At 44.2% G+C, this 26,089-nt stretch overlaps 1 protein-coding gene and 1 non-coding gene across 3 annotated transcripts in view; one reads left to right on the top strand and one right to left on the bottom strand.

Moving 5' to 3' along the window:
- The first annotated feature begins 496 nt into the window (after positions 1–496).
- Positions 497–26,089, top strand: part of Abr (ABR activator of RhoGEF and GTPase) — a 190,605-nt gene continuing 165,012 nt past the window's right edge. The window contains exon 1 of one of the 2 annotated variants that reach the window (XM_047547660.1): positions 497–1,704. In XM_047547660.1, the coding sequence (XP_047403616.1) occupies positions 630–1,704 (1,075 nt within the window). In that variant the 5' untranslated portion in view covers positions 497–629. The remainder of the gene's footprint in view (positions 1,705–26,089) is intronic. The other variant, XM_047547661.1, reaches the window with a different exon arrangement.
- Positions 13,741–13,815, bottom strand: Trnad-guc (transfer RNA aspartic acid (anticodon GUC)). Its single transcript has one exon. It is a non-coding gene; the product is annotated as a tRNA-Asp (tRNA).

Below are 26,089 nucleotides of genomic sequence, written 5' to 3'. Positions count from 1 at the left end.
CCCAGGGCGCCCCCGCGCGCTCCCTCACACGGGCTCCCGCCTCCCACCGGCCGCGCGACCCCGCGCTCCGGTGCAGGGAAGGGGCGCGGACCGCGCGCTGCGGCGGAGCTGCGCAGCAACAAGGGCCCAGCGCGTGCGAGCGGGCCTTGCTGTGGCCAGCACCTGGTGTCTGCAGCATCTCTGAGGTGGGCAGCACCGCAGGCCCGCCCCTCAGTGGCCCTCTCCTGGCCGCCCGCGCAGCTCGGGGACGCGCCCGCGGGCTCTGGCCCCGCGCCACCGAGGCTCCGCCCCCGCCACGGCTTTCCCGGAGCCGGAGTCCGCGGGGCGTCTGGCTCAGCTGTGCGACCGCAGACCGCCGGCTCCACGCGTTCTGCCCGGGGCGGGCATAGGGTCCTCAGGCTCCCGCCTCCACCGCGGGTGGCTGCTTACGTCAGGAAGGCGAAACCCAGAAGAAGAAGAAAAAAGGCACGAGGGCGGAAGGGGAAAAACTTTATTTTTTTTCCCCTTCAGGCGCTGAAGCGAAAGGCTGGCGGCTACGCCATCGTGGGCTTCCCTGGGAGAGCACCGCGCGACCTCAACCGGCTGTGGCGCAGAGGATCCGGGCCGCGAGGCCCGACGGGGCGCTCAGCATGTGGGACCCGGAGGAGTTTGAACGCCACTGGAAGGCCGAATTCCCCGGGGAGGAGGCACCGGTCATGAGGCTGGAGTCGGTGCTGGACATGGAGCGGGAACTGGAGCGCTGCAAACTCAACCTGAAGCGGCTGCAACAGGTGTTGGCCGAGGAGAAGTTCAAAGTCTTGTACCTGCAGGCGGCCCTGGCCGGGGAGAAGCTGGACGCAGGCTGCGGGGATCCGGCGGGCGGAGAAGGCGGCAGCCCTGTAGCCTCCGCTGAGGAGCTGGCGCCGGCTGGGCCGGGGCGGGCTCCGCCACAGCTAGAGGAAAAGGGCGCAATGGGCGGCGACCCAGACCCTGCAGACCCCTCAAGCGCCTCAGGCTCCTCGGGCCCCTCGCGCCCCGACCCGAAGGAGGCGGGGAAGACTGAGCCTCCCCCCTACGTGTGCTTGGATATTCCTACCTGGCCGGTGCCGGCGGAGGGAGGGGGCGCGGTGCGCAGCTTGACTGCCGCCATCCACCAGCAGCTACTGCAGCCTCGCCTCCTCTTCAGGCCCAAGGAGGACTGCGCGCCCCCGGGACACAGTGGCACTGTGCCCACCGCGCCCAGAGAGGAGCAGTCCTCAGGGACCCGCGCGGGGAGAGGTTCGGAAGAGGGCGAGCCGGACGCCTCGGGCGTGGACGAGGGGGGCGACAACAGTGACCACGACTTCGAGATAGTGGATTTGAACGAGAAATTCGTCCTCGGCCACTTGCTTGTGGCCCCCTGCCGGTTCGGGACCCGGGATGAGACCGAGAAGCCAGCGCGGGCGTGCAGCCCCCACCGCTGGATGCACCTGTTCCCTGGGGGCCGGCGGCAGCAGCGCCGGAGCCGAGACCTGGAGCAGCTGGAGGCGGAGGCCAAGGACAGTCGGGCCCAGCTCCCCGCAGAGGATGAGCCTCCCCGGCGCGGGGTCCGTGAGCACTTCCCCCAGTGGGGGCGCAAGAGGTTTCTGTGGGTGCCGGAGCGGGACTCGCCCAGTCACAGCTCGCCCGAGAGAGGCAGCGACTGCAGCCACAACAGTTCGGACCACGAGGACGGCTCCTCTGCAGGTAGGCTACCCCGACTCCCGCAGATCCCTCCTCGTATATCCTCCAGTCTGCTGGCTCTCTTCCCTGGCCGACCTTGGTGGGTGGTCCTGTTAAACCTCAGGTATCTGGGAAGAAGTGGGGCAAGCTTTACTTGTTAACCTTAAAGTCACTTTTGGAACTTATAAAAAGAGTGCAAAGTGAATTTGGGGCTTGGATGAGTTTATTAAAATAAGTTTGATTGCTATGGCAGAGAGTGATGGATCAGTGGGCTTGGCCTGACCATGGGTGGAACGTTTCCCTTCAGGTCTTAGCCTTTCTGTTCTGTTGTAACATCACTTACTCCCACCACCCAGCTCCAGCCTAACCTCCACAGATTCATTTGCACCAACCTGTTAGGGTTCCATATAAAATTCAGTGGCTCCCCCCTTTCCCCAGATCCTTGGTGTGAAGTCTATAAATCTACTTAAATTTCTGAACTTATCTCACATATTCTCCAACCTGTATCTTGTGCTGGGGCCAAATTCACTCTGGAAAGGGTACATAATGCTCACCAGTTCCCCATTGCTGACTTTTCACCTTTCTAGTAAATGACTCTGGGTTTGTTAGCTTCCTAGTAGCCTGGGAACCTGAGAGTAGGGCAAGGCTTTGAATTATATAGTTTTCATCTGGCCTGGTGCCCAGAGATCCTGTCTAGTCCAGAGCCTTCACTTGATAAAGGAGCAAATTGAAGTCCAGAAAGATTAAGTGCTTGCCCAGGTGAACTGAGACCTTTGCTTAGAGCCTTCTGTCATCTGTTGTTTCCCTTTACATCTTCCCTCTTTTCTGAGGACAGGGCCTGGTCTTAGTCATCTTTGAATCCCCTTGTGATGGTCCACACAATGTTCAATAAATATTGGCTGAATAAATGGATGATTGCACTGGATTGAATGACTACCCAGCTCTTCATAAGTCAGGGAATAGAAATGAGGTAAAGAGTAAAGATCAGATGGGGTCATGGTGTGACATGTAACTGGCCCTTTGCTGCATCTGGGGACTGTCAGGGTCCCTACAGCCATGTGAAAAGCATACATTGGTACCTAGTTGAGTCAGGCCACATCCAGGAACTTAGGATGCCTTCCCACTCAGTAAAGAAAAAAAGAAGAAGAAATCACTGATGCTGGGATTGTTCCAAAATCTCCATTATTAGATCTTATCTGGGTGAGTTTGCATTTGAATGAGAAACCGTCCACTTTGCTAAAAGCGCATTTGGAAGGTCCAGCAAGTCATCTGTTTTGATCAATTACACTTATTCATTAACAGGGATTGGCTGCTTTTCCCATAGGTAATGCTTTTACCATCCATGCTAGTAACATTTTTTATGTGTCCCTTTAACTTAAAACGAGAATCTGAAGATTTCATTCTAGTGCCAAGTTCCAAATGCCCTCAATGGAGGCTACCCAAGTGACTGTAGCTGCTTCAGAGCTGGCTCCAATCCCATCTCCAAAGATCTGCATCAATCACTCTGTCAGTTGTGCCCAGTGCACTGGAATTTCCCTCAGGACTGATTTTTATTTCTGTGAGTGGTTTCTTTCCCTAAGATCACTCTAGCACACACAGGCACCTTGATGTAAATTAGAAACTGACAGTGCCTCTGGGCTAATGAATTGCAAAAGGTAGCCCCTCTGGATAGACTGATGATAATATTCTTCCTCTGGACTAAAGACTCCAGCCAGGCATATCTTGGCACTCATGGCTTTGACTAGTGCCAGAGCTGTATTTCAGGTCTCACACCAGACCCACTCTGCAGGGCAAGCTTGTGTAGGGGACTCTATAGCTGCATGTGGAGGCCTTGCCTCCTGTATCCCAAACCTCCTCTGCGAGGAAGTTAATAGGGGTGGGTTTGCACATACATACATATGAGTGCACACATACATGCACACATACTTGTGTACACAGACGTGCACGGTGATGCATGTATGTGCACATGCACACAATCTAGGAAAAAAGACCTTCAAACATACAGGGAAAAACTAGAGTGAAACAATCAAGGGCAGAGGCTTTCACACTGTAAGCAACAACCCTCTGAAATCATTGTAGCAGACAGAAAGCATTGCAAGGTCCTTCTTGATCACCCTTGACCTTCCCTGCTTTTTTTTTCCTTCCATAGCAAATCATCAAATTACCACCTCAGATGCTATGATTTTGCCTATGGATTGGATTCCCTCCCTCTCTCTCTCTCTTTGGTGAAATAGGAGCTGAAGGAGGGCAGGAATTTTGACCTCTTTTATTCACTGACAGCCCAGCAGCCTAGAACAGTATCTAACATATATTAAGTGTTCCAGACATATTTGTTGAATGTTATGTGTCATAGGAATTAAATAGAATAGGGGCTGGGTTTGTAGCTCAGTAGTAGAGTGCTTGCCTAGCACGTGTGAGGCACTGGGTTGGATCCTCAGCTCTGTATAAAAATAAATAAATAGGTATTGTGCCCATCTGTAATTTGAAAATATGTTAGAGTAGAAAAACATCAGGACTGGGGGTGTAGCTCCATAGTAAAGGGTGTCCCTAGAATGTGCAACATGTAGGTTTCAATCCCTAACGTGGGCCCGCACGTGCACACACACACACACACACACACATACAAGGAAAGGGGCGGGAGAGGGAGGGAGGGAGGGAGGGAGTGGAAGAAGAAGGAAACATTGCACATGGCAGTGCTATGCCTTGTGCACATACTATGCTGTTTTAAAACTCCATTTCAAGTATATATGTGTGGTGGTACAAACACTGATTAAGACCATGATCTAAGACTCATGCTGCTTGCATGAACTTGGAAGAAGTTATTTGACTTTTTTGTGGCTTGTTTTCCTCATCTGTAAAATGGGGCTGATAAACACTGCTTATGCCATACTGTTGATATGAGGATTAGGCAGGATATTATCTCTAACCAAATCTGAACAGGTCCTGGCACATAACAGCGATGAGTGTCAACTAACTACTGCTATGAGGTTTTTGTTTTTGTTCTTGCTTTTGATTTTTTTTCCCTGTTTTTAGTTGACTCTTCAAAGCTTCCTACTCCCAGATCATTTGGGATCAAAGATGGTTTGATTGTCTATAACATATGTTTTTAACATATTTTTTCCCCTAGCACTACTCTGGCTCTTTGTAGAACCTCCCAGGAACATGGGGAGACAGTAGTAATCTTGGCTTTGATTGGATTGATTCTCATACTATTCTCTTTGTGCCAGCGATCACACCCAGTATATGTATCCAGAGGACTTAACTGAAGGGCAGGTTTTATTGGCAATAATAGGCTTTGCCTAGGTCTCAGGGTTTCAAGGACAGAGAATATACGAGGCCTTATATAAAAAGGCTCAAAGGCAAGGTGTTCCCCTCCTTGGAAGAGGGACATTTTCTTTTAAATAAGGGGCAGATCCCTAAACCAAGACACATTTGAGGGTTCTTTGTGCACATGACAGAATCATTGTCTAGATAAAGTTAGACTGCCAGTTCATTTAGTATCTTTCTTTTAGCATGTTGGTGTGAATGGTTGGTGATGTGAATAGGGGACACAGGTGGACAGAGCCAGGACAACTGTGTCATGTTATGTGTACTGTGAAGTCAGACCTGCCTCTGTGTCCTGGCTCTGATCCTTACCAAGTATGAAGCCATTGATAATCCACACTGCCCTTTTCAAAACCTCTGTCTCCATCCCTCAGGTAGGAATATCAAGAATAGGGAACACTTACCTAGAGTTTACTTTTGCCAGCTCCTATTCTGAGCATATTATCCATATGAATTAATTCATGCCACAGAACTTCAGGGGACAGGCACTACTGTTATTTCCATTTTTACCTATAAGAATCATGAGACCTGTAGAGCTTAAATAATGCCGCCAAAGTCACCCAGCCTATAAAAGGATTACTTAGGATTTGAACCCAAGAAGTCTGGATCCCAAGTACATGCTTTCAAACACCAAGCTGAACTGTCTCAGATATTACTATCTATCTCCAAGAATAGTTAAGAAGATTAAATACAAGAAAATAACCGCACATAGTGCCTTTTGCCCTATAATTTCAGCTACTTGGGAGGCTAACACAAGCTTAAGGCCAAAGGGTAAAATAATGTTAATATTTTAAATGGGTAACATTTTCTCCTTGCATTAAAATTTGCTCAGTGAAAACAAGTGCTCTCTATTTTTGTTGGCCCTTGGAATGCCTTCATTCATCCATCCATTCACCCACCCACCTATTTTGCTCAGCAAGCATTTATCAAGGTTCTCACATCAGGCTGAGACTGTTCAGGTTATTGACCCCTCTGCCATGGTTTTCTCTGGCTCTTTGGCTCCTGGATAGAAATGCTTGGTTTTTAGATCAAGAAATGACTTTCTAGTGGGTGACTACAGTTATATCATGTTAGTTACTAAAGATGTTATTTAGAACCTTGGTGACATTCAAGAGCCTCAAACTGGAAGAAAATCTTAGAGTTGATGTACTCCTGTCCTTTTCCTAAAAGTAGCCTCAAGGTCAGATCTAGGCTCTTTCCACTATGTGCAGTAGCCTCTTCTTTCTTGGAATTTTAAGCAAATGCCAATGTCTAAATCCTACCAAAGTCATAGTGTCAGGAGTAGCAGACCATCTCCTGTAGCCCTGCAGCCATCTCAGTGGGCAGAAATGATTAATCCCATTTTACAGGTGAAGATGTTGAGGCTGAGAGGTGAAGAAACTTGTCAAAGCCCCACAGTTAGCATGTGGTGGAGTCAACATTTGAACTTGGTTCGGTCTACAGAACTGACACTTTTATTTTATTTTATTGTTTTATTTATTCTTGGTACCAGGAATCAAACCCAGAGGCACTTTACCACTGAGCCTCCTCCCCAGCCCTTTTTGCTTAGGGCCTCATTAAGTTGCTGAGGCTGGTCTTGAACTTGGCAATCCTCCTGTTTCATCCTCCTGAGTCACTGAGATTACAGGTGTGTGTCACCACACCTGGCAAAGCTGACACTTCCAACATCCAATCTGTAATGCTGTCCTGGGACAGCTGTGTCATCGCAGATTTTTCTGCCACTGGATTCTGCCAGGTTGCTGATGGAGACATTTTGTTTTTAATCTTTATTGGAAATGCATTTCCTACTAGGTACTCAAGTTACCTAGCCCATTTGTAAGCTGATGGGTTTTTTCACCTTCCTGTCAATGACTAATGAGATTTTTCTCCAGGAAGAATTAATTCCTAGTGTTCAGTGGATGTGTCTGAATAACTTAATTCAAAGTATTGAATTTTTAGCCTTAGCTGTGATAATTTTTTCCCCAATCCCTGTTGTGGAGAGATATTAAAAAACTATTTGAAACTGGGCGCAGTGGCACATGACTTTAATCCCAGCTACTCAGGAGGCTGAGACACAATGATGACAAGTTTGAGACTAGCCTAAGCAACTTAGTGGGTCCCTATTTCAGAATAGAAATAAAAAGAGCTGGGGGCGGGCTGGGGTTATAGCACAGTGGCAGAGTGCTTGCCTCTCATGTTCGAGGCACTGGGTTGGATCCTCAGCACCACATAAAAATGAACAAATAAAGGTATGCCGTCCATCTACACCTACAAAAATAAAAATTATAAAAAAGGGCTAGGGGTGTAACTCAGTGGTGGAGTTCTCTGGGGTTCAATCCCCAGTACTGCAAAAAACAAAACAAATTTATTTAAGATGCATGAGCTAGTGAATTGCTGTGGTCCATTGGTACCTTCAGTGGACCTTGCATCCCAGTTTGCTTGGCTCTTCAGTGTTTTCCTTCCACCCCTCACCCTTATCACCTTACCTCCCCACCCCCACGACACCTTTCAACACTTTACCTGCTAGCCAAGGGTGATGGGTGGGTTTAATTCACCTTTCTTCTATCCATGTAGTAAACACAACCAAGCCTGAAAACTGGTTTATCTGTTTTTCTTCTGGTTAAAAGATTAATTCACAAAGCAATTGACTCTGGGTCTGTTTTAAAATCAGGATCTTGCCGGGCTTGGTGGTGTTGACCTGTAATCCCAGCACACAGGAGGCCGAGACAAGAGGATTATAAATTTGAGGCCAGTCTCAATAAGCTACCAAGATCCTCAGCCACTTACGAAGATCCTGTCTCAAAATTAAAAAAAAAAAAAAAAAAAAAAGTGCTGGAGATGTAGCTTGGTGGTAAAGCACTCCAGGGTTCAGTTTCCAGTACTCCTCCCCCAAAATGTCAAGTTCTTAGACTGGGTTGTAGCTCAATGGTAGAGCGCTTGCCTGGCATGTGCGAGGCACTGGGTTCCATCCTCAGCACCACATAAAAAGGAATATAATAAAATAAAGTTTAAAAAATGTCAAGCTTTTCATACTTTTTTCTGGCTTTGAAACAATGGAAGAAACCCTTTCCTCATCTGAAAAAAGGAATTGTCACTACAAAAATGGGGTTACCTACCTTGCAGGGTCATGGTGTTTATGTAGGATGAGTTACTGACCTTCTCAAAGCCTCAAGTTCCTTGTCTACAAAATGATAATTATAGGACTATTTCATAGACTTGTGAGACCTTAATGAAATGCTGGGCAGAGAGTACATAGCATAGGGCCAGGACATGGTGTTTAGTAGATCTTAGATGGTATTATTAGAGCAGCTTTTTTTTTTTTTTTTTTCTTTTCTTTTTGGTACCAGGGATTGAACCCAGGGGCACTTAACCACTGAATTCCATCCCCAGCCCTTCTTATTTAAAATTTTTTATTTTGAGACAGGGTATCACAATCATTTAAGGCCTCACTAAATTGCTCAGGCTGGCTTTGAACTTGCAATCCTCCTGCCTCAGCGTCCCCAGCCTCTGGGATTATAGCTGTGCACCACTGTACCCAGCTGGGAGTTTTCAGTTGGTTGACTCAGGCCACTGCTCCTGTCTGTATCTCTTCACATAACGAAGTTCTCCAGGCCTCTTTGTTTTGCCTTTTTCTCTTCTCGGTCCACAGGTGCTTTGCTCCTTCAAAAAGAGCAATTTATTGGTCCTTTGTGGTCCCTGGTCCCTCCCAGTTAAACTCCTTTCCCCTAACATCTGTTGGGCTGGTCTTGAACTTGCTTTCAGCTAATGCTTTTTCCTGCCAGGGTCATTTCTCATGCTTTTTTGGGGCATTTGAGATGCCCTCCCATCTCCATATCCCCAATCCCAAAACCAATACTTTCCTTTTGGTTCTGGCTTTTCCATGTATTGGTTAAGATATGGTTTGCTGCATATGATACCCAACTCTTGAAAAAAGCAGCTTAAACAACATAGAGGTGTATCTATCTCTCGTGTAAAGGAACTCCAAGAGGTAAGTAGTTCAGGTAGAATATGGTGACTCAGTGATCATTCAGGCTTTTGAGTCTTTCTACCTTTCTGGTCTCAAGGCTGCCTCATGGTCCAATATAGCTGCTGGTGATCTAGCGTCACATTTACGTTTCAGGCAGGAATTAGAAGAACAGGAAGAAGAGCATAAGAGTGAGTGGCAGCTGTTGTGATCTGCCTTTTAAGGCCCTTTCCTAGAAGCCTTTCTTAATAATTTCTGTTTTTATCTCATTAGCCACCTCTAGCTACAAGGGAGGCTGAGAAATGTAGTATTTAATCTGGGCATATGGCCACCTCAAATAAAATGGGGGCTCTGTTAAAAGAAAAAATGGAAGAATTGATATTGAGTAGGCAACTAGCAGCCTCTGGCACAAGCCTTTTCCAACTACTCCAACCCATCTTGTGGTTCTTAGAGTGAGCCCCACACTGTACAATTGTGTTATTATTGTGCCATCTATTAATTCATTGACCCTATGGACAAACAACAGAACCACTGCTCTGTGCAAGGCACCATGGCTGTGAAGCAGTGCTCTCAAACTGAGAGATTAGCTGACTCCTCGAGAGCAGGGACCATGGTTTGTTTCTTTCTCTCACAAAGTATCCTTCACAGCACTGAGCATATAGCAGACACTTGATAAGTACCTGGAAGACTTTAGAATTGTCATAAATGAAAAGCAGAGTGAAAAAAAATTCCCTACATTGGTACAATGCTAGAAATTTCTGGTCGTGTAAAGTTTGTTTTGGGTTCATTCTGATTTCAAAGAACCCATATCAAAGGGGATTAGAACATCTATCATCTCTGCTGCCAGGAATACATTATAGCCCCGTGGACTTTTCCAGGAATTGGGGCCAAGTTGGCTGTTTTGGACACTGGACTGTGTATCATACTAGAATTATAAACAGATATCTCTGTGCCCATCTGACTCTCCTTGCTTCTTTGTGTGTGGCTCTATTCCACGTGAACCACCCGTGTTATTTCTGCACTGTGTAGCTGCAGAGAAAATCTGCAGCCTTTTTACAGTAAGAGTCAGCTCCAGTTCCTGTTCTGTCTTCCCGTTTGATTTTGCTATAGTCTGCCTGAGACAAGACTGTCTGAAGAGAGGTTGCTTGGAGCTCATGTCACATCTTGCAGCTGCTTAGCAAAAGATTGTCTTAAAAACCTCATTGGCACAGAATGAATCAAACAACATTACCCTATGTAAATTTATGATTACACAAATGGTATGCCTTTACGCCATGTACAGGCAGAGAAACAACATGTATCCCATTTGTTTACAATTAAAAAAAAAAAAAAAAACCTCATTGGCAGGCTGGAGCTGGAGCTCAGTGGCAGAGCATTTGAAATAGCATGTGTGAGGCACTGGGTTCGATCCTTAGCACCACATAAAAATAAATAAAATAAAGGTATTGAATTCATCTACAATAAAAAAATACCTAAAAAAACCCCCTCACTGGCACTTAAGAGGGAAAGAACTAGAATATATTTAGCACCTACTATTTGCAAGGCAGTAAGTTAAGTGCTTTACCTACATTCTCACATTTAATATTCAGAAGAGTCTCCTGAAGGATGGGCTATCTACAGTTCTCACTTTGCAGATGAGGAAACTGAGGCCCTGGTTGGTTAACTGACTAAATAGCCCCAAATTGTTCAATGCTAAATGATAGGATTGTTTTTCCCCTATGAAATTAATTTTTCAAGAGAGAACTCACATTATAAAGTTTACCCCTTTGATGTGTATAATCATGGTTTTTAGTGCATTCACAAATGCACAAAAATGGTGTGATCACCATCATTTTGTAATTTCAAATCCTTTTCTAGGAGGGGGATTTTTGAGTGTAGCCTTCTCCATAACAGTGCCATTCCATTTTCTGATTTGCCATGTGCAGAGATTTAAAGTAACGGAAGCAGATGTGGCACAGGACATCAGGACTCATTTGGGTGAGACATGAATATAAGAGGGGAATTGGTCTCCTCGGTTGCTTTCCCATCACTGCACTGGCCCTGGCGTTGGCCCTGGAGCCTCTTGGGATGGCTGATGGTGGGGCTGCCTCTGGCCCACCCCACCCTGTGTGTGTTTTCTGGACTTGGGGCAGGAATTACAATATCCCACACTTGAGGTTCCATAAGCACCACTCATTCATGCCCCGGGGCTGTGACTGGCATGGCCTCAGGGAACCTGGTTCTGACCTATACCTTCTTTGTCTTTGTAGCCCCAGAATGTCACAGTGCCTGGCACATAGGAGGTGCTCAATAAATGCTTGAGTATCTGCATGTTCATTCATCACTCCTCCCTAAAACACCATAGCAGCTGATTGTTCTGCCTCTACCTTTTTCTCTCCAGCCCCTGATTATGTTCCACAGTAAAGACAATGCTTGTTCTATGCCCTAAGTCAAATTTTGCACCCCCAACTCACACTCATGCATGGCTCTCTGTCACCTCCAAGAGAAAAATTTGAGCTCCTTAAATACAAATGTGCTAGGCCATCTGTGAACTGTTTCGCTCTCATCTCCATCTTCCCCAACACCCTATCTGCGTGCACTTCATGCTGCACCTGTACTGAACTGCTTATGGTTTCCTCACACACCACCACTCTCATTCCTGTCTTCATTTCCCCGGAGTGCCCTCTCTATATTGTCCATATGACATATTCCTATACATCTTTCAGTTAGGAGGCCACCTCTTCCTCGAAGTCTTCCCCAGGTAGACCTAGGTGCTGGGTCTCATTTAAGAGTGCATTTGGCATCCAGGCATGATGATGCATGCCTATGATTCTAGCAACTCAGGAGGCTGAGGCAGGAGGATTGAAAGTTTGAGGCCAGCCTCAGCAACTTAGTAAGACCCTGTCTCAAAATAAAAATTAAAAAGGGCTGGGGGAGGGCTGGAGTTGTATCTCAGTGGTGGAGCACCTGCCTCATGTGTGGGACACTGGGTTTGATCCTCAGCACCACATAAAAATAAGTGCAATAAAGTTATTGTTAAAAAATAAAAAAAGACTGGGGATGTGACTCAGTGGTAGAGCACCCCTGGGTTCAGTCCCCAATGCCAAAGAAAGAAAAGAGAGAGAGAGGGAGGGAGAAAACGGGAAAAAAAGAGCTATTATATTCTTCCTGAAGCCTTTTTCAAACTTTCATGCATCCCTGAGATTTCAATGCACCCATCTCACTTACTACCCTGTCCATCTGCTCACCAATGGCACTCCTTGCCGTTTTGTACTCCTCTTCCTCTTGGGAATGTATCATTTTCTGAAGGTGGGCAATGCAGAGAAAGTCTGATGCTTCAAACCTGGACAAACAGGCCCTCCCAACTAACCGAGACCTATGTTAGTCATTAGGACTAACATTTTGATTGATCCTCTTTTGTCGTCTGGGAATATGAGAGGCAGGATTATGTTCCTGGTTGCTTTGAAGTCTGATGGGATCATGTGCTTGTCCTGACCAATGAGTGTGAAAGGAATTGGTGTGCACAACTTCTGAATCAGAGACTTGAATGCCTATCTGAGATCCTTCAGAGATCTCTTTTCCTACTACTGCAGTGCATAATGCTCTAGCTGGCTGCTCTGACATCCTGTGTCCTAGACGGAGGGCAGTGCAGAGCAGAGATCCCAGCAGATTCTATCAATGAAGGAGGAGGAGGAGACTTTTTTTTTAAACAAAGGATACACAGCACAGACTTTCAATGTCCTTCCTCATCTGTGACCAAATAGGAATGTTCTCTCTCTCTTAGAGCAAATGAAATACATTTGGAATATCTGCCCAAAGGAATGAGTTGTCTCAAGGTCTGAGACTTTTATGAGGGTTGGTCACACGGGCATATTCTGTTGTGCCACCATCCGTAGCAATCAAAACCAAGAATCCCAACTATGAAGTGAAACCAGACACACATCACCAATTTGTGTGTGTGTGTGTGTGTGTGTGTGTGTGTATGGTACTGGGGATTGAACCCAGGTCTTTGCAGATGGTAGACAAGCATTCCACTGCTGAGCTACATCCAGCTCTTTTGTAAAATTTTATTTTGAGATAGTCTTGATAAGTTGCTGAGGCTGGCCTCCAACATGCAATCCTCCTACCTCAGCCTCCTGAGTCATGGGGATAGCAGGTATGTGCCACTGCGCCCACCACATCAGTTTTGATGACTGTTGAAATGAAAATAACAAGCTGTTTCAGCAAGGTCCATTGCTCCAGATATAAAACCATTAAATCACTAACAGTGAAAAGGATCCGAGAATTAAAAACCATGGAAACCTATTTTGTCTGTGATGCCATTGATCTAGTGTATATTAAGTCTATTTGTGAAAGTGGGAGTCCTAAGTGTCTGATTGTGCCGCTGTCTGAGAAATGTGATTTCCTTGGGGATCTTACACATTTGGAAGTGCGTTACTCAGGAAAATCCCAGAAGTGCAATGCAGTTTTCAAGGTCTTCGTCTGTTGATTAGATTTCAGGAGCTATCCTGGCAACCTACTTACCACTTACCCGGCCATTTCAAGTCATAAAGAATACACTTGTAAGCAAAAGTCTGAAACCATCAATTTGTAATTTGGGAACAGCTGACTATAATGGTATATTATTTTCATGTCGAGTGTTTAGTAAAAGTATATATTACTCACATACCATATTCATAATTCTATAAGACTAAGTATTATTATTCCTGTTACATACTAGTAAGTAAATAAGAGACATTGAGTCACTTGCCAAGAATCACACAGCAAATAAAGGATAGAGCTAGCATTGGATTCCAACTCTTTTTTTTTTTTTTTGCCGTGCTGGGGATCAAACCCAGGGCCTCGTGCTTGACAGGCAAGCACTCTACCAACTGAGCTATCTCCCCAGCCCTCAACTCTTTCTGGGACCAAAGTTACTATCTACTCCATCTCACCACTAACTGGTAATCTCTTCAGGCTACAGCCCAAATTAAATGAGCTGAGCTGGGACTCTGTACCACGTAAAGAACCTGGCTTTGAATCAAAAGGACTTGGGTTTATAGTGAGACCATAGGCCGTTCATTGTTTTGTGCCCTTAGCAAAATTACTCCACCTCTCCATAAACCTATTTTCTTTTCTGCACAATGGGGATGATTATACCTCACTTGGTGTTGTAAAAATTAAGTGAAATGATGTACAGAAAACAGTTAGTGCAGGATCTGGCATACAGTCCCGTGTGTAAATTCACTGGTGTGATGGTCCAGAGCATGCTGTCTGGGATCACTCACTTCACTTGAATTCAAATCCCAGCTCTGGCCGGGCTCAGTGGCGTGTGCCTGTAATCCCAGTGGCTGGGGAGGCTGAGGCAGGAGGATTGCAAGTTCAAAGCCAGCCTCAGCAATTTAGCGAGGCTTACGCAACTCCGCAAGACCGTTCGTCGTCTCTAAATATATAAAAAAAAAGGGCTGGGGACATGGATCAGTGTTCAAGGGCCTCTGGGTTCAATCTCCAGTATCAAAAAAGAAAAGAAAATTCCCAACTCTGGAACTGGGAGTGTAGCAGCTCAGTGGTAGAGCACTTGCCTGGGTTTGATCCCCAGTATTTCAAAAAGGAACCAAAAAAAAAAAAAAAAAAAAATCTCAGCTCTGTCACCTAACTGCTATGTGACCTCGAATAAATTTACTTGTTTGTGCCTTGGTTTCTGTATATGTAGACTGGAAGTGATAATATGATATCGGTGTCTAATTAAGTGGGGTGAAGATTAAATGGATCCACATATATAAAGCACTTTGAAAAGCACTTGGTTTGTAATAAACACTCAGTGTGTGTTGGTTAATCTTATTATCGCCATCGTTGTTATTAGTTTGGCCATGTGCATTGCTGAAATAGACTCTTAAGGGTGAAAAATGGTATCTTGCTCATCTTGTTGCCTGGTCGCATCCTTAATTGAAACCCGAGGCTTCTGGAAATTGCAGTTTGAATAATCCAAGAGCTGGAGCAGTGGAGCATCCAATTACAGATGCCTCCCAGCTGCAGCCTGGGGAGGAAGGTGAGACCTCAGTGCTGTCTAGCTGGGGTTGTGGTCCTTGATTGTGGAGAAAGCCCTGCTTTGTATGCAGCTGCCTTGCCTCCGTTTGGCTGCATAATTGTGTCTTTTTGTCTTATTTTAAAGCATCTTGAGGAATCCAGAGCCCACTCCTGCTGACAGCAGTGAAAGCCGCAGCATGTCACGTCTCTAACGAGCCTTGCTGACACTCTTAGGCCCCACCGAGCCAGCCCGGCAGGGGCATCCACTGGCTTCTTTTGAGCACAGGCCACAACACCAGACTTCATTATGGGGCTCCTAAGCACCCCTAGGATCCCCCACGCCTGACTTCATTGTCTCAGAAGGGCACGGAGTTGCTTTCTGAATGCTGGGCTTGTTGGTAACCTTTGTGGGCCAGCACTGTGAAAACAAGTTAATTATTCATATCAGTGGGCCCAAAGACCACCAGACCCAGAAATCCCCAGGGCCTCTGGGCAGCACAGACAGCTGTTCTGGATGCAGGGGCCACAGGGCGGCAAGTGACTGGCCCCAGGCTAACTGTTGGTGTGCTTTGTTTGATCTGCAGGGGGTTCAGACAAAACTGAACCCTTATGGAGATTTTACACAAAAATCTGGATTTCTGACTTATTGAAAAATGGGAAGACTGGCAAAACATATGGTGGAACTGAATGACTGACCCCTTTGGACTGGGTGTGGTTTCTCTGATTGCTCTAGCCTTCTTCTACTGAGCCCCTTGTCCACTTGCCTTGAGTACAGAGACGGCAGTGAACAGAGTGACTCCAGAGCTGGGCTGCCCGGCTTTGCATCCTGCCTCTCTCTGCCCCTTACTAGCTGCGTGACCCTAGGCAAATTACCTTGGGCCTCACTTCCCTTTGCAAAATGGGGTTTATTATAGTTTATCTACCTCACAAATTTGTGAGAACTAAACAAGTTAATGTAAGTGCTCAACCTGGTACATTGTGCTTTTAGTTGTTAATATCTACTAGTATTATACTAACTGCCTATTTTCTACAGGCATGTGAGATCAAAATTCTTGTGTTAAAGCGTTTTCCATTGGAGAAGGAAATGTATTTCTTTCCTAGTGTGCTTCTGCACTCACAAATAAGCCTTCTCTTCCTCCCATACCACCACCTGCCGCTACCGCATCTCAGTACCTTGGAATGCAACAATTTATATTAGAGTTAGAGCCACTGTAACAAACCCACTCTAATATTTCAAAAGCTGAACAGCTATATGTTTATTACTGGTTCACACAACAGAGAATGTGCGTGCTTCTGATGAGAAGATTTGCTTCCCACGGCCACTTGGAACCCAAGCGGCACCCTTGTGGTTCTCCCTTCTCTGGATCCTAGTGCTCTCAGCTCTCAGAGGGCATTGAGGGAGCAAGAAAGGGAAGACAACGCTTCTTGACTCAGCTCAGAAGTGGTACCCATGTACTCTGTTCATATTTCATTAGCAAGGACCACATACATGTCCCCTCTGAGATGCAGGGTGCCTGGCAAGTACAGCCCTGACTGGGCAGCTGCTCCCCAGCCACCGTGCTCCATTCTGAGGAGGGCACTGGGGCAGGAGTCTTGGTGGACATCACCCGTCTTTGTACCATAGTTCTATTAAGTAGGCCCCAAACTAACATTTTCTGGATCTGTTTTGTTGCTGCTTTTAGTCTGTGAAATATTTCTTAGGGTGACTGCCTTGGTTTTCTCTTTTGTTTATTGGGTTTGCGGAGGATGAAAGGGGGAGGAAAAAAACAATATTATCATTACTTTTATGCTTCAATTTTTTTTTTTTTTTTTTTTTTTTTGGTGCCAGGGGATGAACCCAGGGGTACTTAGTACTTAACCACTGAGCCACACCCTCAGCCCTTTATGTTTTACTTTGAGACAGGATCTTGCTAAGTTACTTAGGGTCTCTATAAGTTGGTAAGTGCTAAGGCTGACTTTGAACTCTCAATCTTCCTGCCTCAGTCTCCTGAGTCAGTGGGATTACAGGCCTGCACCACCACTCCTGGCTATGCTTCAAATTTTTATATAACATAAAAGCATTATTTTAGGATACAAAAATTAGAGTTTGGCAATATGATTTCATCTGAATTTTTATGCAGAGAGAAGTACAATTTATCATATATACATTGAAGTAGCTGACAAATTAGGGGGAAGAAACATTTATAGTCACAAGCTTTGTATACATTTTTTTTTTTTTTTTTCAGAACTAGGGATTGAACCCAGGGCTTTGTGCATGCTAGACAAGCACTCTATTGCTGCTACATTCTCAGCCCCTATACTCAAATTTTGTTTTTGTTTTTGGTACTGGGGATTGAACCCAGGGGCACTTAACCACTGAGCCACATCCTCAGCCCTTTTAAATATTTTGTTTAGAGGCAGGGTCTCACTGAGTTGCTTAGGGCCTCGCTAAATTGCTGAGGCTGACTTTAAACTAGAGATCCTCCTGCTTCAGCATCTCCAGTGGCTGGGATTATAGGTGTGCACCACCTCGCCAGCCCCTATACTCAAATTTTAAAGCCCTCTTTGTTTTTTCTTTTAAATTGCTATTGATGGTAAGCAACTTGTAGAGGCTTACCTAGCATGTGTGAAGCACCGAGTTTGAACCTTAGCACCGCATATAAACAAATAAAATAAAGGTCCATTGACAACTAAAAAAAAATTTTAAACAAATTGCTGGGACTGGGGATATAGCTCAGTTGGTAGAGTGCTTGCCTCACAAGCCCAAGGCCCTGGGTTCAATCCCCAGCACCATAAAAAAATTAAAAAAAATGTATATAAATAAATTGCTATTGAGCTAACTGTAGGCATTTCATATTTGATTTTGTTAATATAGGTAATTTTAACCAATTAAGGAATTATTTACATATTTTGCCCAAATTGTTAGGGGTGATCACTCCTTAGATAGAAACAGTGTCTTAGACTGCCTTGTTTTGAACCATTTTGTTGCTTTGCAACCACAGAGCTTGTTTTCTTTGGAGGAATAAGATCACCGTGGGGTAAGAGTATCTTTGCTGAGGTTTTCACGCAGTCTGAGAAAAAGGAACACAGGAAAAAGGACAGAGGAATTTATGAATTAGGACTATGGCCTTCAACCTCTGCAACCTTAATCCAGACTAAATAACATCTTCTTGTTCACCTAAAATAAGGTCATCTTCCTGCTCTTAAGATGCCCCTCAGGGGCTGGGGAGATAGCTCAGTCGGTAGAGTGCTTGCCTTGCAAGCACAAGGCCCTGGGTTCGATCCCCAGCACCCCAAAAAAAAAAAAAGATGCCCCTCAGCTTCCTATTTGGGTCCCAAATTGATAGGCAGCTTTCTCTGTCTCCCAAATCACAGTCTTTAGGGGAATTTGGTTACAGACAGTGTTTGAAACAAAACACAATCTATAGTTTCATTTCTGCCTATTTCCCTGACCTGTCTTCCACCCCGAGCACATCACAAAATGAAGAGATTTTAGAAACTGAAAAGTGGAAATAAACAACCTTCTTTCTTGCTTTCTGGGCTGCTGTTTGTTTGGGCCATGTCTTGAAGAAAGATTTGATGCTGTGCTCACATGGGTTGACTCTGATTATTTGCTGCTGCATTCAAGGATTTCTTGGGGAACTGGGTGTAGTGGCACATGTCTGTAATCTCAGCAGCTCTGGAGACCGAGGTAGGAGGACTATAAGTTTGAAGCCAACCTCAGCAACTTAGCAAGGCTATAAGCAGCCTAGTGTGACTTTGTCTCAAAATTTAAACAAACAAACAAAAAAAGGCTTGGGGATGTGGCTTAGTGTTTAAGTGCCCTTGGGTTCAATCCCTGGTAACAAAAAAAGCGGGTGTGGATTTCTTGGGAATTTCAGACTCTTATTACAATAATTTAGTAATTTATTACAGTAATTTAGATGTTACCCCATCCTTACTGGATTTGTTGAAGGTAGATACTGGCTCATGGTGGTACAGGGTACAGGCTCTGGTGCCAGACTGCCTGGGTTTGAAACCCTGTTCTGCCCCTTACTAGGGGTGAGAATTTTAAAAAGTCATTTTGCCTTGGTTTTCTTATCTGTGCAATGGATGCGGATCTCCTGGAATGTCCTGAGGATGAAGGAGGAAATTTTTGGTAAATGTTTAGCACAAGTGGCTGCCAGGCCTTAAGAAAAACTCATATTATTCACTCTTTGCTTTCCTAGGATTTGCCATAACATCTTACCCATTCTATCTCCTTGATAAGTGTTTGCTAATTCGTCTGAAAGAAAGATTGAGGAAATTACTAAACTGTTATTCTTCCACTTCCAAAATAATCTAAAGAACTGACTGCAAATCAGAATCCTCTGCATGAACGTTATAAAAAGATTCCTTGTGCTGGGCCACACTGAAATGGAATCCATGTGGATCTGAGAAAAGCCTGGAATTTATCTGTCTTTTTTTTTTTTTTGAAGAGATGGGAGTCTTGCTTTGTTGCTCAGGCTGACTCTAACCCCTGGGCTCAAGCCATCCTCCTATCTCAGCCTCCTGAATAGTGGGAAATACAGGGCATATGCCAAACAGCCAGGATCTGGAATCTATATTTTTAACAAACCCAGGGGATTCTTAGTAGCCAGCCCAGCCACCTCAGAGTTCAGCAGGCTTTGCTAAGAGCTTGATGTGAGGTGGTAGTAAATGTCTGGTGAGTTTTAAACATAGAACCCTTTCTTTCTGTCTACACAGCCCTTAAGGTTGACATTGAAAGAAAGAAAAAGAAGTTCTCAGTTTACTTAAGAACTTATGTTTTCAAGCAAAATGGGGAGGGAAAAGGCCTTTTTGAGTTTGTGTGTAAATAGATAAGGAGTTGCCAGACAGTCTATCCTTTTGTGTTAGGAGCCAGCCAGCAGTCACAGGAAGGAGCCAAGGTGACCTTTGACTTGAGAGCAAACACAAGAGTCAAAGTTGAGTGACACTTGGATGATGGTACAGAGAAGTTCTTTCACATCTGCTATTCCAAAACTTGATTGGGGCCTGAATCATGCAGGTGTCCCTTTTGCTGCCCCCAGCTAGTCATCTTGGTGTCTAACAGTGTTGGTTTTTTTTTTTTTTTTTTTTTAGGAGATGGGAGTCTTGCTTTGTTGCTCAGGCTGACTCTAACCCCTGGGCTCAAGAAAAACCCTTGGGCTTAGCCATCCTCCTTGCTTTGAATGCTCACCCCACTCTTTCCCCTTGCTGAGCTCAGGAAAGGAGGGCAGTGGGTTGGGGTCAAATCTTTCTATGCAAGTGACAGGGGACAGTTACAGAGTAGAGTCCCAACCCAGGTGAGCTGAACTTCAATCTCTCAAAAGTTAATTACTTTTTGCCTATATTCTCCCTCAAGGAGATCAGCCTTCATTAACTTGGATATAGATTGCATGAAAAAATATGTGTGTGTTCTTCAGGGGTGGAGATTATTGTGGAATTAAGAATACAGCTTTGGGGGGAAGGGAAAAAATAACAGAATGAATCAACCAACATTACCCTATGTAAATTTATGATTACACAAATGGTATGCCTTTACTCCATGTACAAACAGAGAAACAACATGTATCCCATTTGTTTACAATAAAAAAAAAAAAAGAATACAGCTTTGCTGAAATTTGTAAATTTAGTGTGTTTGTAAATAATCAGACATATCTGCTGGGCTTTGATAAATGGAACTTTTCCTTTTTTTTTTTTTTTTGCAATGGGGTTTGAACCTAGGGGCATACTACTATTGAGCTACATCCCCCAGCCCCTTTTATTTTTATTTTAAGACAAGGTCTTACTAAGTTGCCCAGACTGATCTTGAACTTGCAATCCTCCTGCCTCAACTGCCTAAGTCACTGAGATTATAGGCATGGGCCACCATACCTGGCTTTTCCTGTTTTTTTTTTTTTTTTTTTTTTTTTTTTTTTTAAAGTCACTGTGGAGAGGATAGAGTGCTTATAATCTCGAAAACAATCAGTAAAAAAGATCAATAAACCTGAGGCCCTGGGTTCAACCCCAGTACCAAAAAAAAAAAAGTCAATAAAATACCTTTACTGCAGCTTTCAATGTTTATGGAGCAACCAAATCACCAAGAATCAGAAGGCTACAAGAGAAGAATGTGGACAATAAAATGTCATCCACTTCAAAGCAGGTCCAGAGAGTAAAAGCATTGTATGTTTGATTTTATAACCCATGAGAGATCAATTCTGGGCTACCATAAACTCCTCTATCTAAGAGAAAGGGATGCAGGCAATTAAAGCAAACTTTTTTTTTTTTTTTTTTTTTTTAACTGACACCTCAATTGTGAAAAGCCGTATACCAGGGGAAAGAGTTCAAAATTCTGCTTCAAGAGCTTTGGTACTCCTAGAATAGCAAAGACAGAGATAACCAGTTACCAGACTAATAGACACACATTCACTGTATAAATGTGTAGGTAAGAGACCTATGTGGCTAGGCATGGTGGTGCATGCCTGTCATCCCAGCAGCTCGGGAGGCTGGGGCTGGAGGATGGCAAGTTCAAAGCCAGCCTCAGCAATTTGACAAGGCCCTAAGCAACTTAGCAAGACCCTGTCTCAAAAATAAAATATTAAAAAAGGGCTGGGGATGTGACCCAGTGGTTAAGTGCCTTTTGGTTCAATTCCTGGTACTAAAACAAAACAAAAACCCATGCTTTGACTGGCTTACAAGGTAGGTTTTAATGCACTGATGGTGACCACTGCTGTTGTGATGCTGAACAGCAATAACCACATCTTAGTTAGCTGACCAGCACGTATGTAAGCGACAACACTTGCTCCATTATCTTGGGGTGCTTCCTTTGGCATTTTCCCTATTTGTTCAGCTTCCGTATCCACATATTTACCAGCAGAAAGTCCAGAAGTCCCCTTCTGAAGTTCTCCCTTCCAGAGTCAAAAAAGAAGCTGTAGTCAGTGCTGTTATCCCCCCATCTCGTTAGTGCAAGGGCTTCTCGCTGACACAGGTGTGCCTCTCAGACTGGTTCTTCACAGGACAACACATGACCCTGGCATACGGAGGTGGTGTGTGGCTCACACAATCCAGACCTAGCACAACTGCCATTGTTCCTGGAGAGAGGAAATGCTAATTCCTCAGTGCTAAGCTTGGCTGAGGGCACCTCGCACTTGGGTCCCTGAGGAGTTGTTCCTGACATCCACTTCTTTCAGGACACAGGCAGAGATGCCTCTCAGGTGTCAACTTGCCCAGGAAGGCCCGGCAGGACAACCTCTAGTATCCATATCACCCTGTCCTTGCCACCCTGAAGAACCCAGCTGGGAGTCTTGCAATTTTTCTTTTTAAACCCTCCAAACTCATTGGGGTTGCTTACACCCTCTTTCCTAGACAGCGGCAGTGAGGCCACCTCTGACATCAGTGGCTCCAAAATAGTCGATCTCCTAAGAGAAGCTACCAAAGGAATTATATAGTCACAAGGTCTGTGATTCCAAGAGCTCACCTCTCCCACTTCCCTTGCTTGAAATAAGGCAAAGGGGACAAATCTAATCCCTGTTGGAATATCTCAGTTTTTGCTATTCCAAACAACATTGTAATGAAAAACCATTTATGTTACATAATACAAGTTCATATGTATGAACATTTCTCTAGAGAATCTCTACACATGGATTTATAAAGTTGAAAACTATGTGCATTTTAAACATTTATAGATACTGTCAAATTGTCCTGTGAAAAGGCCAATCCAGTTTATATCCCCCCCCCTTTTTTTTTTGGTATCAGGGATGGAACCCAGGGGCACTTAACCACTGAGCCACATCCCCAGCCCTTTTATATTTTATTTTTGAGACAGGGTCTCACAAAGTTCCTTAGGTCCTCGCTAAATTGCTGAGGCTGACTTTGAACTTGGAATCCTCCAGTCTACGGCCATACCACCCTGAACATGCCCCATCTCGTCTGGAATCCTCCTGCCTCAGCCTCCCAAGCGCTGGGATTAAAGATGTGTGCCACCATACCTGACCTCACCATATTTTTCAAAAGAACTTGTTCACATTATTACCCATATTTGTTATTAATTTTCATTTGTGTCAATCTAATGGACAAAAATGACATCTCACCTGGGCACAATGGCACAAACTTGTAATTCCAGCTACTGGGAAGGCTGTGGCAGAAGGATCCCAAATTCAAGATCAACCTGGGCAACTGAGTGAGACCCTGTCTGGGGGTGTAGCTCAGTGGTAGAGCACTTGCCTAGCATGCACTAGGTCCTGGGTTGGAATCCCCATTCTGGAAAAGAAAAAAAAAAAGGCATCTCAATATACATGAACCTGATTACTTTCTGTGAGTATTCCTATTTCTTCTTTGTTAATTCTTTGTCTACTTTTTGGATTTAATGTGAATATATTTAATGATTTGTGATTAAATAGTATGCTATAATAGTTTTTTTCTTTTTTCTTTTTATTTTGTACTGGGGATTGAACCCAGGGGTGCTAATTATAGATTTACTTGAGGAAGTTTTTTGTTCTTTTATTTCTGGATTCCTGGAGTATTTTTTCTGTTCTTTTAAAACAGAAATGAATATTGACTTTTTACAAATGCTTTTCTCAGATACATTAAGATACTCATATGCTTTTCTTTCCTTAATTTATTAATGAAATGAACTACACAAATTTTCCAATGGTGAACAAGGCTTATATTCCAGTATAAACCCTATTTGATCTAATATACAGGGTTTCGGGCTGCTCAGTTGTATACTAAAAAACCCTCTCACATGGCAATAAATTGTGCAGTGCATAGTGGCTCTGAGATATGCTAATTAGGAAAAAATATTGCTAGATTGCTAGATTCAATATGATCCTTGAAATTAAGATTCTTTTTATCTGTGGCAAAGGAAAAGTTGACTCACAGTTTGTTTGTTTTTTTTTCTCTCTCTCTCTCCTTCCCTCTCTTTTTCTCTCACTGTCTTTATCCAGAATTATGGTGGTGTCGCAAAATTAGTTGAGTAGCTTCCCATCTGTTTCTGTGCCCTGTTTCAGTTTATGTAACGTGGGCAATTTTACAATGCCTTCTAAACCTTCTGTTTGCAATGGTTTAGAAGCCCTTACCTTTATAACTGGTTAGGTCTAGTATGTAGATCTCTACCTACTTGTCCATTTTTTTAAAGGTTAGTAATCTGTTCAGACTTTCCTTTCAATTATTTGGACTTTGTTTTCTTAGAAAATTGATCATTTCAAACTTTTGATCAATTTTCTGCTGTGAATTCATATTTTAATCTTCTTCCTCTGCTGTAAACACAGTAATGCTTAAACATTTTCTTATTAAAAAAAATTGCTGTGCTGAAAAATAAGATATGCTTCTTGCTGGGTACGGTGGCCCACACCTGTAATCCCAGTGGCTCAGGAGGCTGAGGCAGAAGGATCACAAGTTCAAGGACAGCCTCAGCAACTTAGCAAGGTCCTAACCAACTTAGTGAGACCCTGCCTTAAAAAAAAAAAAAAAAAAAATAGGGCTGGGGATGTGGCTTAGTGGTTCAGTGCCCCTGGGGTTCAATCTCTGGTTAAAAAAAAAAAAAAAAAAAAAAAAAATATATATATATATATATATATATATATATATATATATATTAACCAGAGATGTAATGTATTAACCAGAGATGAAATGAAGCCACAATGTAGAAAAGGAAGCTGAAGCCAGAGCCTGTTGGGGACTGAGTTTAGAACTGGGAAGGTGAGATGGGACAGAAGGATATCTGAGTGCTGAACTGGTTGGCTTCTCCTCCTGCCTCTCTGCTAGTCTCCACATAGCTCCCCTGCCTGCTCTCCTGTTCCAGGATCTGTTTCCTCCTACTCTCCTGAGTTTTGGCAGGAGCCAACTCCTGGATGTGTTGTGGCCTTTGCTTTCCTCCAATCTGATCTCTCTACCTCCATCTTTCAGGGGTTCCTTGGAATTCCTGATCCTTGAGAGTACCCTGTGTTATCTTCCTGGCCTGATAATGGGTTTTGTTTTAATATATGATTCATATCAAGTTTATGGATTTGAATTAAGAGGGACAGGCATATGACAATGATTTAAAACACACACAAGCTCCATGCACTGTCTTCCACTTTGAACCAGGAGCCAAGTTAAAATTAAATAAGAATGAATATCTCAATTTTTAAAAATTCTGAGTATCTACCATGACACAGACCTGTTACTAAGCACCTGAATTACATAAATGCATTTTCAGTATAAAAGATTCAATCAGTACTGAAATCTTTGAACTAAACATGTCAGTTTCTGTCACCTCTTCCCACCACTTCCACTCCTCTCTCCAGAAGGAACCTGCACTTATTTAACACTATGTTGTAGATTATGTATCCTTCAGTCCTTTTATGGCACACTTACAGGTATTGCATCTAATTTATGCACTGTTTCATTTATTTTCACAACTGTAAGAGGTTAGTATTATTAACCTCATTTTATGGAGGAGAAAAACTGAGGCCTAACTGAGGTTGGGCCTTCACATAGCAAAGGACTACCACTAATTAGTTTGAACCCATTTTTGCATTTTGAAAAGAGTCAATGCCTCTTTTTGCAGAAATTGAGGCAGGCACCACTTTTGAAAACATACATGTAGGAGCCTTGCCCAGTGATGAATTTTTTACAAACCCAGAACGGTCTGAGGGATGCAGGGACACTTGGGATGGGGCTGAGACCTCTCAGCTCAGGTCCACTCTCCTTTAGCAGCTGTCCTTTCAGAAACCTGAGTGGGGCACACATTTGCTTGATTATTTGAATTTCAGAAGACTCTCATCTGGATTTCAGATCTTTCCTTTTGCTAGATGGTTTTAAGCCCTATGCAGACATCTGTAAGTTCCTCCAGGGAAGGTTTCTCATGCTAAGGACTTCAACCTGCCCCTGTGGGATGAGCTGTGGGAGAAACCTAGAGGAAGTAGGCTGGCCCAGCTCTTGGGCAGGTGGGCCTTGTGCTTTCTTGTTCTGCCTGCTCCAGGATTTCTCCCAGTGGACCCGTGGGCACCAATGCCAGGAAACAAAAACTCTGAGCTATTTATTTTAAATCCAAAATGAAGGGTCCATGCTCTGTTTCATCTCCCATGTCAAGTAAGTACCGTTTCCTGCTGTCCACCTGGGCGGTGGTGGGGTTAACGCCAATGCCACATCCGCCTTGCAGGGCTTTCCCTACGGCTGGGGGGAGCCTGAGCATCCTTTCACCCCACAAGATCCCGA

This window comes from Sciurus carolinensis, chromosome 3 (genome assembly GCF_902686445.1).
Source record: "Sciurus carolinensis chromosome 3, mSciCar1.2, whole genome shotgun sequence".
Lineage (NCBI taxonomy): Eukaryota > Metazoa > Chordata > Mammalia > Rodentia > Sciuridae > Sciurus > Sciurus carolinensis.
Note: the sequence above shows the minus strand (reverse complement) of the source record. Positions and strands in the feature narration are given on the sequence as shown.